Source organism: Cyanistes caeruleus, chromosome Z, assembly GCF_971803275.1.
Source record: "Cyanistes caeruleus chromosome Z, bCyaCae1.hap1.1, whole genome shotgun sequence".
Lineage (NCBI taxonomy): Eukaryota > Metazoa > Chordata > Aves > Passeriformes > Paridae > Cyanistes > Cyanistes caeruleus.
The window spans coordinates 64,220,702-64,233,965 of NC_141732.1; the positions used below are offsets into that span (position 1 = coordinate 64,220,702).

Consider the following 13,264-nt stretch of genomic DNA (forward strand, 5'->3'; position numbering starts at 1 on the left):
AATGTTTGGTTTTGGTTGCTTTATAGCATTTTGCAATAATCTAGCCTGAATATCTCAGCTTGTCCATTCTCTTAAGATGCTTGGATGCAAACGGTGTCCTGTGCAAGTGTGTAGTACTGTTATTACTGCACTGCCTTCTCCTCAGGGAAAGGCAACAGTGTGTATTTACTGATGGAGTTGGAGAGTGAATAATTACTTTGGCACTCCATGCTTCTGCCCGGCTTCCTAATGGAAGACTTCACAGTCTTAGGAGAGGGGGTGTTGTCTCCTGTTAGGATGTCCTTGGGGGAAATCTGAAGAAATGGAATTTTCCTGTTTTACAAATGCGCCTGGATTCTCAGCTGTTAATGCCTAATCCCAGGCCTCCTGAAAAACTTTGCCTCATCTTTTCTTATTAGTTATGCAAAGGCTGTTTTTCTGAAGATTTCAAAACACTGGTGCCTCCTGTGCTTTCCCTTCCCACCACCCCTGCCTCATTAACAAAACCACCTATACACAGTAGCTCCATATCTACTCCTTCCACCTCTGAAATCCCAAAGCAAACCACATACTTGTGTACAAAACAAGTACTTGAGTGTGCTTAAGCATTCCTAAATCAGAGCTTCTTGGTTTGGGAAGAATCCCTATGGTTTGCGGCTCTTGGGACTTTTTGAGTCAGCAGACTTGCTTTGAAATATGAGCCTTCCTAACGGTAGCCAATAATGGATCCAAATACTAACTATAACCACAGCAGTACTTTGTGCCTCCTAGAACACTAATGCCATTGGGCTCTTCCTTACTGTCATATCGTAAACCAAAGTAAGACATGACTAATAGCAAATGCTAAGCTAAGTAAAGTAAATGCCATTTACTTGCTCCCTTCAAAAACTTGTATCAGCTACTAAGGTCTCTCAAAGTACAGATTTATTTAATGAGAACTGACTTTCTGCAGCTTTGTTTCATCTCCAGAGTCTTACTACTTGTGCTTGGACAAAGTGAGAAGTGTTCTTATTTCTCTGTGTCACAGGGGAATTTTCTCTTTTGGAAACTGTTTTCTCACTGTTCTGCTCTTAAATTAATGATGCTGTGAGACTGTTGGAGTTGGAGAGACAAAAATAAGCATGAAAATAGGTATCTCTCTAAAGGGAAGGTGTGCCTTGCTTCTGTTCTTTAGGACAGGACACCTGTAGGAAATGCAATTACTGGGCCTTTTGGTATCAGGAGAAAATCCATTTTTGAAAAGTATCATAACAGACCAATTGATACAAGTAGTATTATTACTTGGTAGGGGACCACCACAATCACTCCCCTCTCCAGATTTCTTCCTTTTGACTTCCATTCTTGAAAAAGTGCAGGAGGATTTCCCATAACTTAATAGGCAAAATTATTTTGCAGCACAGAATTTCTGTATAATTGAGTTTTAGAAAAAATAGGAGAATGTATTGAATAAAAAATAACCAAGGAATGTCAATTATTGAAGCTAAATATCTGAAATGTGATCTTGGTTGGTGAACTGAGTAGGTTTTGGTGGATTTAAAAGAATTTTGTGCACCTAAAGTAGAGAAGTAATGTAAGCTGTCAGGAAATTTCCTTGTGAAGCCACATGGTTGCACCTCCAGAAGTCCATCTTGGAAACAAGTCACTGTACTTCCAAATTAGGTAGGCATGTGTTTATGTAAATTAATACTGCTCTGGTGAAAGAGCGAACACTCAAAAGCCATGCTAGAAATGTGGAGTAGCAAATAATTCTCCAGTTGCAAAGACCCTTCCATTCATGTCTGTGGCTTTTTGCAAGAAGCCACAAAGTAGCTGTCAGTTTCTCTTCATTGCTATGTGTATTTTTAGAAATGAAGTACTAGACCATAGATTTAGAAGAAATTTGTGTTCAGGATGTGTGTGGCATAGAGGACATATTTTCATTATGGAGTAAACTAGTAGGGAAAAATCCCTGGAAATTATTTAATCCCATTAAGAAGAAGTCTTGTGAAATCTCTTTGCACTTTTAAAAGGAATGAACGAAGCAAACACAAGAAACAGCAGGATGGGGGAGTGGAGAGCAACAGAACATAGCTAAATGACAACTGCTGAAGGATGAGAGTGCTCAGAACAGTATGGAGGGAGGCTGGCATGGCCAGAATGCTGACAAGGAGCAGGTCACTAAAGCAGTTTGGGATGCTCCTGCTGTGTTGGTAGGCTCACAAATTTGATCTCAGCAATATGTGAAATGCTGGAGGGATTTCAGTAGTATTAATCAAGGAAAACTTATTCCTTTCTAAAAAAGAGGTCTGGGTGGGGAGACAGGGATTTGCTTCTGTTTTCTCTAATGCTATCCTGTAACTGACTTCAAAGAGGAGCAAAGGCACCTCAGGTATGCCTTGAAGGAGGAGGCTCTGTAAACAGCATGAAGCCATTGCACCCTGTTAGTCAACAGGGTCAAAGTAGTAGCAAGAGTTAATGCAGCATTGGGCTAAGACAACTCTGCATTGTGCATTTAATGCTACATAGGGGCTAATACTATATAAAGTGAGTTGGGAATACTTCCAGTATTAACCTTGATGTACATTTAATGAATCATCAGCAAAAGCTCCTCCTCTCCACGGCTGCTTTATTTTCCTTTGTGGACCTGATGGCCTGTTGCAGCCAGACATGCTGCTGTTGTCTTTCTAAGAGCAAGTCACAGTAATGGCAAGAAGCTTGGCAGGCATCTTGGTTTGGAAGACAGGTGTCTGGTAGGGAGGGCAGGAGCCTCCCTTGGAATGAAAATGTAAACCCCCTCCCTCCAAACTAGTATAATTTTGAAATCAAGGGGCTCTCAGGCAGAGATCTGGGGATAGGAATAACAGTTCTTTACTAGTGTGTATAACACACAAAACAATAACTACAGCATTAACAAGAAAACAGAACCAGGGACCCTGTGAGAGCCTTCTTGGCCGAGATGGGAAGGGATGGAGGAGAGGCTTTGTTTCACAACCCCCTCGGGTGGGCAGTGCTGGTGCTCCTGCAGGGCTCTGAGGAGCACTCGGCTGGAACAGCAGGGATGAGCAGAGATCCTGGGCTGGTGGCTGAGGTGGATCAGCAGAGGGATGAGCAGAGATCCTGGGCTGGTGGCTGAGGTGGATCAGCAGAGGGATGAGCAGAGATCCTGGGCTGGTGGCTGAGGTGTATCAGCAGCTCCGCAGTGGTGGCTGGCACTGCCACACGTCCCAGCAGGACAGGGGGTGTGAGGCACACAGACAAGAAAGAAGAAGCAGCAGCAGCTCCGTCTGGGTGATGACAAATTCCCTTCTCCCAGCCACAACAGCTCTGAGAGAGTGTCTCCTCTCCAGCCCAAGAAAACCAGCCAGTCTCCAGCTGCCCCCGTCCTCCCCGCCGGGCCCAGCCAAATGCCCTGTGTTTCTCAAGCACTCAGCTAGTACCATCAATCAGGTTTCCCCACAGCTAATGGGCAAAAAAATTCCACAGGTGAGAAGGAACAAAAGGAAGGACACCCAACACCCAACAGCATGGGAGCACAACTCTGAGCCTATTAAAAGTAGTGTCAGTTTGAAGCTACCTGCTTAAAAATAACATGGCATCTGCTGTTGTAGCAGCTGGTTAATAAGCAATTACTTTCAACTTCAAAAAAAACCAACCAAAAAAAAACCCCAAAAAACCCCCCAAAAATGCAAAACCAGAATGACAGCTGCTATTTCTGAAATTAAACACAGCAGTAATCTATCAGCCTAACACTTATCTGTGGTATCATTTCTCACCCTTCTCACACCTCGTTTTAGAACAATGTAAATGTATTCGCTAGTAGAAGGTGCAAGAGGGTCTTTGGCCATTTCCTGTACAGATACAGGAGCTGATAGTGTGAAGAATCGTCTAGAATCTGTGAAGGCTATAGCCAACTGCTGTGCTCTGCAGCTGATAGAACAGCTCCAGATCTTCTCTATGAAGGTATATTACTCTCATAGTACAAAAATCAAGCTTTCACATAGGTATCAAATCCAAATTTCTTGTCTAATGCTTTGTCAAGCAGAAAGAATTTGAATACATGCTGCATAAGGACAAAGACTGCTTTATAGATCGTTCAGTGCACTGGGCTGGCATTTTTGCAAGTTGGCATTTGCATACCTTGCCCCATTTTCTTCTTGTGTTCGTAAGTAAACCTGTTTTTGCACATATCTGCAAAACGGTTGCATAACCCTTTTATTTTCCTACTATGACTGTACACCCTTTTTCAATTTCCAAAGATGTTTATATGGAAAAAACTTCATTGCAGCAAGGTATTTTGACTGCCTTCAGGAAAATTCAGTAGGAATAGGGAAAGAGCAAAGAACAGACATTATCAAATCATTAGCCAACTCTTCAGGCTACCCGAATATGCTCCTTGGACCTTCCTCTGCTCCAATGGGCACTTTGTAGTGTTCTGGTCTTCTGTCGGTAAACCCAGAAGTAGTATCACACGAAGTCCATTAAGACACCTTTTGTTAAAAGAACTTTGTGTGACAGGTAATTCTTGAAGTGGCTAAAGTGTATTTTCCCTAGTGGTGAATTTGAGGCCTGCAGAAATATGCAGTGCCCACTAATTTGAAGGGGAAAAAATATTTTTTGGTTTAGGCTTCTTCAGAGTCTTGATTCTGACCTCGCTATTAAAGAAAACTGTTTATGGATAGCGTTGATGTTTTTGATGCTCCATTTATAGCTGAAAATGTCAGCATGCCAAAATTATGATGTAATTTACTCTGAGAAACATTCCCCAAATGTTTAACTTTGGAAAGTATCACCTCTGCATCTACAGGGTCTTCTCTGTGCCTATATTTACATTGTAAATGTACTACTTTCTCAGAGTTAGCCATATGGCTTTTGAAGTTGGCAGTGGAGGGTTTTACCAAGAGTTTGGTGTACTGCCTTTATGCCTGGTGCCTGTGTCTTGGTTTCTACATTTCTCAAAGTTGTCAGCTAAGGTTTTGTTCTTGACCTGAAGTTTCTAGGTGTCTCTGAGAAGATACACTTAAAATACTAAGTATAATTTCCAAATGTATTGTTTTCTCTGTGAATGCAGTAACTATGGTGCTTTTTTGGTGGCATGATTAAGTTTCAGAATAAATTACGTTTACAGAGTGTGTTCAGAGAAACTAGAGAGCTAGACAGGTGTAGACAGTCAGATCCTAGACAGAAAGAAGAAGAAACAAACGCAGGGTCTTGGAGTATATTAGATGAGAAAGTAATATCTGCGAAACAGAGATAATACATCAAAAACATAGATGTACACAACAAAAGCAAGCCTGAGGGGAGGAAAAAGCCACAGGAACTTCAAATACCCACCAGTGTGGTAGCATGGTTAATATGCAGCTGAAAAGGGTAAGAAACAGAGCTCAGTGAAATACACCAGTGACAGCCAGGAAATGCAATCATTACATCAAATTAGTTCTGACGTTTAGCTACAGCTGCAATGCTATGCTGGAAGTTGTTAATACTAAAGGTGACTGGAATTGAGAATGTAGTTAAAAAACCTGTCAGCTCTATCTATAGTAAATGTAAACTATTTTGTGTAAGGCTTACCCGTAGTTCATGCAGGAGTAGAATACTGGTTTGACTTCCACTGGGATCTTTTTAAGCCTTAAGTGGCTCTACTATTACCAGGACCTACCTTTAGTGTGAAAATACTCATTTGACATATTGGTACAAATGGAACAATATGATAGTGTCATATATAGAGTCCAAAATGATCAAACTCTGCCTTGGCAGTCTTAGCAGTATAGCTATAGCACCTAGAACAGCTGTGATTATCTCAATAAAATTTCAATCAAATCTTTGATAAGACCCAACACAATTTTACTGCTTCTGTGCTTTCTGCATTTTGTAACTTCTTTTTATTTTTCTTTCAGCTTTATCTTCAGGCAAGAATGAAAGGAGACTGGGCAAGGCTTGTACGTCCTACCATACAATTTGGTCTCATTGCTGCATCTATCTATGTGGGTCTCTCACGTGTTTCTGACTACAAGCATCACTGGAGTGATGTTTTAACAGGACTTATCCAGGGTGCAGTGGTAGCTGTGCTCATTGTAAGTAATTCCTGAGGGGGTGGGTATGAGTGAATGCTGCTTTTATGAACAGCACTTCAAACCTGTATTTCTAATGCTTCAAAAATTCCTGAAGCAGGGAAGCAACTCCTCGAATTGGGTGTAGCAATAGTACTTTGAGGAGTGAGGTAGGCTCTGGCCCAATGAATTAAGTGGTAGTTTTAGCCATTGGACAGTATGGAATTGTCTCTGCTCAAGAGCTTTTCAAATAACTAAGATGGAAATGGTAACTGCAAACCAGTTAATTATTAGTTAAATAATACTTTTTGCTTCTAGCCAAATTCCAAATCTCAAGTACAATGGCAGAGAACTCTGTATAAATTAAGATTAGGGCAATAGGCCTTAAAAAATAAGAATATCAAAGTGTCTGCCTTTGCTACCTTACAGTGTGTTTTTTCAGTCTGATGGGAAACTAAAACTCTTCACTACTTCTTGTGTGCATTCCTGCAACTAAAAATGTGTTCCCAATGAGGGACCTGTGAAGCTTAGCTATACTGATGAGTATATAAAGCTATGCCAGGAAACAGACACTTGGCTAAACTTGTCACAGCAGGCCCAGTTGACTCAGTGACAATAGTTGTACTAGTGGCACCAGAGTGCCATGGCTAATTCATCCACGGGAAGGGATAGATCAGGACTTCTGGATCAATGGGAGCAAACGGAGGCCATACTGAAGGATTCAGTTATCAAGAACTGAGGCTTAGCTGGAGAGAACCACCTCCAAAATAAATGCTTTGTCAGCTTTCTCAGGTCAGAAGGCTATGGCTCAAGACAAACCTGTAGAGTAGTTGCAATCAATAACCAAAACAAATTTTGGAGCAGCTCTGGGGAAATCATATAGGCTGCATTAGCTGTTACTAAATGGCTACATGCGGACATAATCCTACCACTCATTTTTGTTCAATCCCTCTTTCGAAGAAAAGTAGTTCAGAGAGTAAGAAACATCAGAGATCAAAGAGGTGAGGACACTTTTATTAGGAAAACCAGTTTAGTCAATGATGTTAGATGAATCAGAAGGTTCTTTGTAATACAAGAAAGAATAGAAAGTAGTATTACAGTGAGTAGAGTTGAAAGTTCAGGAAATTATTTTTAAAAATATACACTAGCACCAACACCACCCCCAGCCTCTTATCTGAAAGAACTGATGAATTCCTCTTCAAAAACAGCAAACAGAGGTTTGAGTACAGTGGTGTAGCAACTGCAAATGGATCAGTAAATTGAACTGAGGAATCAGGCATTAAGTGGAAGCTGAAACTCCCCTGGTCTGTGGCTAAAGCAGTGTGTTGGATCATCAGCCAGCTGCCAGTGTGGTGGAAGATTGTTTCTTCTGCCATGGACAGTGTTCCGCAGTTCTTAGGGTTGCAGTGGGAGGGGAAGACACAATATAGGAAGGGAAGGGATTGTGAGAGGCTTCTCATTTATTGCACTCCATGCAGCACTGTGCCCAGCACATCTGTGATGGGACTTGGTGAAATGCACAGTGGAAGACAGCATGCTGCAGTATTGAATCAACCACCTATCTTGTTGTGAGGGAGATGTCCCCTAGCTGTGAAGAAGTAAGGTGGTATGTTTAAAGGACTGCAGGAAAGGACTATATAGATAGAGCTGGCCTTACAGCGGCTGGGTCCAGCCAAAGCACCACCTCTCCTGTTCTGTTTTACCTAAATTACAGAAAAAAATTAAACTAAACTTGCATTGTGAGTACTCAAAAAGCACATTTTGCTCCTTCGTTTAGAGCTGTTCGAACTATGGCTTGTAATGAAGCAGTGCCTGGTAAGGCAGTCAGCAGTCAGTTAGCACAAGCCTTGAATTTGGCTTAAACCATCAGTGGCTAAATGGTCAATGGCAAGCTGAAAAAGCAATTGAAAAAACAGTTGTCTGAATTTTGTACAAGACTTCCCTGCCATTTTTAATGTTTTAAACTGATTAAGCTTTTTGTTGGTTTTGATAATAAAATTTACCTGCTGCAGTGCCCTTGTTTCAAAGACTTATGAGTGCAGGACTAATTTAACTGATTAACACTAATTTGTTCACTTAGGTTGTATATGTGTCAGACTTCTTCAAAGTGAGAGGATGTACATTTCAACCAAAAGAAGATTCCCATACAACCCTACATGAGACTCCAACAAATGGAAATCACTTTGGCAGCAATCATCAACCATGAAGAATGACCTATATCACCTACATTGCTCTGAAAGAAAACAATTTCACAAGTCTAACTCTGTAATATAAGTAATCACCTTTAAGGGACTGCTGCTGCTCTTGGATGCTCACCGTACCTGTATATAGTGACATCTATCACAGTTATTGTACATCTAAACTTTAAATTTCTGTTGGTTCAAGCTTTTGCTTAAAAAGAAAGCTATTACAATTGTAAATTTTTATTGAAAACTGTAACAAGTTATATTACATACACTGCTATTTGTACATGCCTTGTTGAATCAACTGTGGTTTAAGTAAACACCGTTAAAAGGAATTACTTGATATGGAAGCCACATGTGACACTGATGAATTTGTTCCATCATGTCAGTATAGTTCTGGAAGACATCTGCTGTTACAGATAAAGGCTTGCAGCAAACACAATATCTCTCTTGATTTTTGTAATCCCTAATAAGAAGGAAAAGAAAAATAATCTAAGATTCTTAACTGACACAAACACTGTTTAAAGTACAGTTGTAAGCATATCACAAGTATTAAATGGAAGTCATTGTACATCCATTTTTAGCCAACCTTTAAGTCAAACTTTGTAATAAAGATGTTATCCAGAAAGATAGCAGCAATGGTGCCGTTTACTATGAAGTCAACATGAGAAGTTCACATTACAAAACTATTTACCTTCATCCCTCACTACCTGTGCAGCCCTTTTCCCCGCCATTTTTTCTTCTAAAATTGCTTCATGTACCATGAAATACATACCCTCTGCAAACTTATTTTCCAGTTCTGTGTTCCCAATGGCTTTTGCAGCCTGGCACATCTGCCGAAGCAGTTCTTCTAGACGCCTCATGCACCGAATTATGCTACCTGTATGAAAGAGCAAGGGAAAACTTTGTGCCACATCATGTAACTGGTCCTGAATTATACTAAGTAATAGTTCCTTCTACAACCCTGTTCAATTTATCTAGAAGCCAAATGTCTTAAACTTAGTTTCTGTTTGCACAGTAAATTTCTCTGTGAAGCGTTTCCTTGAAGCTGTTTCCAAATGCTTGTCCTTTCTATTGTCTTTACAGTCTCTAACTAATATCTAATCACACTACCTTCTGGGCTGTTGAGTAATTCCTAACCAATTTTTTTCTTTCAAGTACTTGTTAAGACTTCCTCAAAAACCACAGAGCATTAGGAGATTCACAACTTTGCTGCTTCCCAAACTAGCTCAGGTTTGTTTTGGAATATTTTTATAAGCCTTAGTTCTTTAGTTGGCAAAGGCAGTAAAACAGTAAGTGATCTATCTTACTGCTCCTGTGCCACTCAAGAGTCCATGGCCCATTCTGCTAGTCCATGCATGGTTACAATAATGCACAAAAGCACATTGCCACAGCTCCTGCACTGCAACCCAACACCCACTTTTGACTTATTATGCATTTATCTCCTCTTTGAACTTTTCTCACAGCTCAGCCCAAGTCACTGTGACAAATTTCACAAAACAACCCTAAATGCTTCTGCTCTTCTGGCCACAAGCGAACAGTATCCTAATTGGTCATTTCCTCCAGCAGCATCTCCGACAGTCAAAATTACTGTAGGCAAAATAACTTGTTACTGGGTAAATACGGGATGAAGGGCTTGAGAGCAGCCCTGCTGAGAGGGACTTGGGGGTGCTGCTGGATGACAGGCTCTATATGACCTATCAACGTGCACCTGCACCCCAGAAAGCCAATTACATCCAAAGCAGTGTGGCCAGCAGGGCAAGAGAGGTGATTCTGCCCCTCTGCTCTCATGAGACCCCACCTGCAGTGCTGCGTCCAGCTCTGGGGTCCCCAGCACAGGAAGGACATGGACCTGTTGGAGCGAGTCCAGAGGAGGGCCACCAAGATGATCAGAGATGGAACAGGTCTCCTTTGAGGACAGGCTGAGAGAGTTGGGGTTGTTCAGCCTAGAGAAGAGAAGGCTCCAGGGAGACCTTATTGTGACCTTTCAATACATGGAAACATTCAAGGTCAGGTTGGATGGGGCTCTGAGCAACCAAATTTAGGGGTTTATGTCCCTGCTCACTGAAGGGGGTTTGGTTTATACAACCTTTATATTACCCCCTTAAGGCATAATATGTGAAAAAAAAAATCAGTATGAAAAGAGCATTGCTCAAAGCTTTTGGGAAAGAGAGACATGATAAAGTAATGCTTCTCTTCTAAAAAGCGTTCATAGGGCCTCACTAGGCCATGTCAGTTTCTATAGTGAGAACCGTTTGTATAAGAGCAGTGGTCTGTAAAACCTGTTGCAATGACATGAGATGGAAAAACCCACACATAGCCTGTTGAGCACAGAGCACACACCAACACAAGTGACCTGTGGGCAGCTGCCCCGAGCACGGCTGTGCTGCACTGTGGCAGGCCCTGGCTCAGCTGTCAAAGATCCTGCTCGTCTCCATATACAAGGCCGACCCCGACAGCCATTCCAGGGAGTACTCCTTTACAGGCAGCGTAGCTGGGCTTGTTGCAGACACAGTTTTTTGTGCAAGAAAAATAAAACTGCGATTTTTAAATTAATTACTATTAATATTGTTTATACTTCCATAAAGCAGGAGTTGATCTGCAGTTAACAGATACAATACTTAACTCAGTTTAGTGTTCTTTCCTAACAGCTTTAAAAAGCTGCTCTTATTTTTATTTCTTCCCAATACACACATTTCAGCTTAAAGACAGGGTATTCTCATTAGCAAATCAATGCTACTCCACTTTTTGGCAAACACACTTATTCTTGGAACACTCAGGCTTATTTTGTATTCCAATTTTCTTTGAAATCACTAGTTACTTGGATAACCAAGGTAAACTACTCTGGGATTTAGGAACACCACAATCCATATAAGGTACACATAGCCAACAATGGATGCCTGAAGGATTCCATTCCTTTTGGATAAAGCACAAAAAACCAGCGTACTGAAAGTCAAGGGAAGAATCATGCATTGACCCCTGTTGAAAGAGCTGACCTACCTTAGGCCACTAAGATCTAATTTTGAGGGAGCTGGCACTATTGAGTAGAATAAAGCTGACTGTCTTAGTACAAATATGGTAAATGGAAAATGTTACTGCCCAGTGTATTCTGAACATTCAAGTGTCAATGTTAAACAAGCCAGCTGCTTTAGTGTTCCACATACTCAGGGTGCTTCCACAGCAAATGGAAGGCTCAGATACTGCAGAAGCAAAGACTGCCAGGATTTGTGTTGCTCAAAAGCAACTTTCTTTAGGAAGTTCTTGGGTCTGTGCATTGGAATACATGCACATATTATGTGCAAGAATTCCCTTGTTATAAAGGAATCTATAAACCTTTCCAAAGAAGAAAACAGCATTTGAGAGAGACAGCAGTGACAGTAATAACTTCAAAAAGGAAGACTTCTAAGATGGGTGCATCCATCCTATTCTTCACAACTTCCAACAGGCTGGTTTTTCATTCTGGTTTGATCTTTTCATTCTTGACAACCCTTTGCATGGTTTGTTTTTACAAAATACCAGGGCTGTAAATCATCATACTTTTAAAAAGTGAAAACGAAGTATTCTTCCTCAAGGGGCAGTTTCTAGTAGTCCAATTTTAGGAACCAAATTAATCCACTTGACATATTATATCTAGGCTTTTCAACTATCTCCATTGCACTGCTGTGCAAAACTATTCAAAAGAGAGACTTGGTTACCACTTCTCACTTCTGTCATCATTAAGTCAGCAGGAGGAATTGGTTATACCAAATAAATAAAAAACTTAACTACAATGAGGACAAGTGCAAGAGCTGTACTTCCTGATGACAAGCATTTGGAACATGTTTTTCTTCCCTTTAACTAGAAAAAGTAAGCATTACCTTTTGTTGTAATGCTTAGAATTTCTGAGTTTTATAGAAAGTTTTTAGAATACAGAGATATCCCTTTAATCTTAGATTCTAAATTATCAAAAGTGTGTAAGTATAAATTAATATATAGTAACCAATTTTTCCCCGCTTTATTTTAGCCATACAGATGCTTGAATGCATCCGAGTCTGCTATAAGGTTATTCGGTATTACCATTCCCTGTTGTAGAATAACCAACTCATACCTTCCAAAGAGCAACTGATTAGCCTACCTTCAAAGACATCAGTCATTTTGCAGATGTGTGCAAAGTTAGCTCCATTTGCCCATGTATACACAACATCCATTAGGTTGGGTTTGAAAGAATTCAAGTAATTTTCTTCATCAGTTTCCAGTTTTGCTTCTGCTGACACCTTGGCGATTCTTTTTGCACACTCCTTTAAAATAAAATATTTCATATTTATAAAATGCTTAACCAGAGTAAGTATTTAACTGGCAAAAAGGCATGCACATTATTAGGTACTGCATTACAGGATGAGGTTTCCTTTTTAAAGTGAAATTACTCAGAATCAGAAAGGAAACCACTGCTTACATGAAGTCTGCCTGCACTAACAATCTACAGTGTAGCAAGCAAGCTTATAAAATTTTAGAAGCATGTCCTAAATTAGCATAAAGATTTCTTGCAGACCATATAATGTATTATTACACATTTCAAAATCAGATGCAGTGACAGATGAATTCACTGACGATCCAAAATTAAGTCTTTACTGTGCACTTATTAAAAGTTACTCATGAGCTTTGCCCACATTATCATTAACCCTAAGCTCAGACAGATTTCTAATTACCTGCATTTGCCGAAGTGGTCCTGCCAACTGCTCAGTCAACTTTGGCATTTCACTGGACTGAGAAAGAAGACATTAAACAATGTCAATCTCAGTCTCCCATACATCTTCTCTATACCAAATTAGATGCAAAAACAGAAGTTCAATGTGTGATACTGCCACCCTAAATTATTCCAACAGCTTCTCAAACCTGTTACCAAACACTAAAGTTACTTAATTCCCCCAATGTTTGTTCCTCAAACTAAATCAGAAAACAAAATCTTTCTGTATAGTGTATCAACATTATGAAAAGCAGCACCTGCTTTCTGGATACTGCCAGAATTCCCTCTATTTAGCTGTATCATAGTTTTGATCTGACAAATGAACTGCCATTAATTACTTTGACAGTTACAAG

At 40.4% G+C, this 13,264-nt stretch overlaps 2 protein-coding genes across 4 annotated transcripts in view; one reads left to right on the top strand and one right to left on the bottom strand.

Annotated features, from left to right (window-relative positions):
* PLPP1 (phospholipid phosphatase 1) overlaps positions 1-8,816 on the top strand; it is a 61,412-nt gene extending 52,596 nt beyond the window's left edge. For both annotated transcript variants that reach the window (XM_086866964.1, XM_086866965.1), the window contains exons 5-6: positions 5,853-6,029; positions 8,086-8,816. In XM_086866964.1, coding sequence (XP_086723090.1) covers positions 5,853-6,029; positions 8,086-8,211 — 303 coding nt within the window. In that variant the 3' untranslated portion in view covers positions 8,212-8,816. The remainder of the gene's footprint in view (positions 1-5,852; positions 6,030-8,085) is intronic.
* MTREX (Mtr4 exosome RNA helicase) overlaps positions 6,999-13,264 on the bottom strand; it is a 44,396-nt gene continuing 38,130 nt past the window's right edge. Inside the window, exons 24-28 of one of the 2 annotated variants that reach the window (XR_015280072.1) lie at positions 12,874-12,930; positions 12,303-12,465; positions 9,990-10,134; positions 8,964-9,068; positions 6,999-8,654 (exon numbers count right to left, since the gene is read on the bottom strand). Coding sequence is in view for 1 of the 2 variants with exons in the window: in XM_023944569.2 (XP_023800337.1) it covers positions 8,602-8,654; positions 8,964-9,068; positions 12,303-12,465; positions 12,874-12,930 (378 nt within the window). In the remaining variant the exon portion in view is untranslated. The remainder of the gene's footprint in view (positions 8,655-8,963; positions 9,069-9,989; positions 10,135-12,302; positions 12,466-12,873; positions 12,931-13,264) is intronic. The other variant, XM_023944569.2, reaches the window with a different exon arrangement.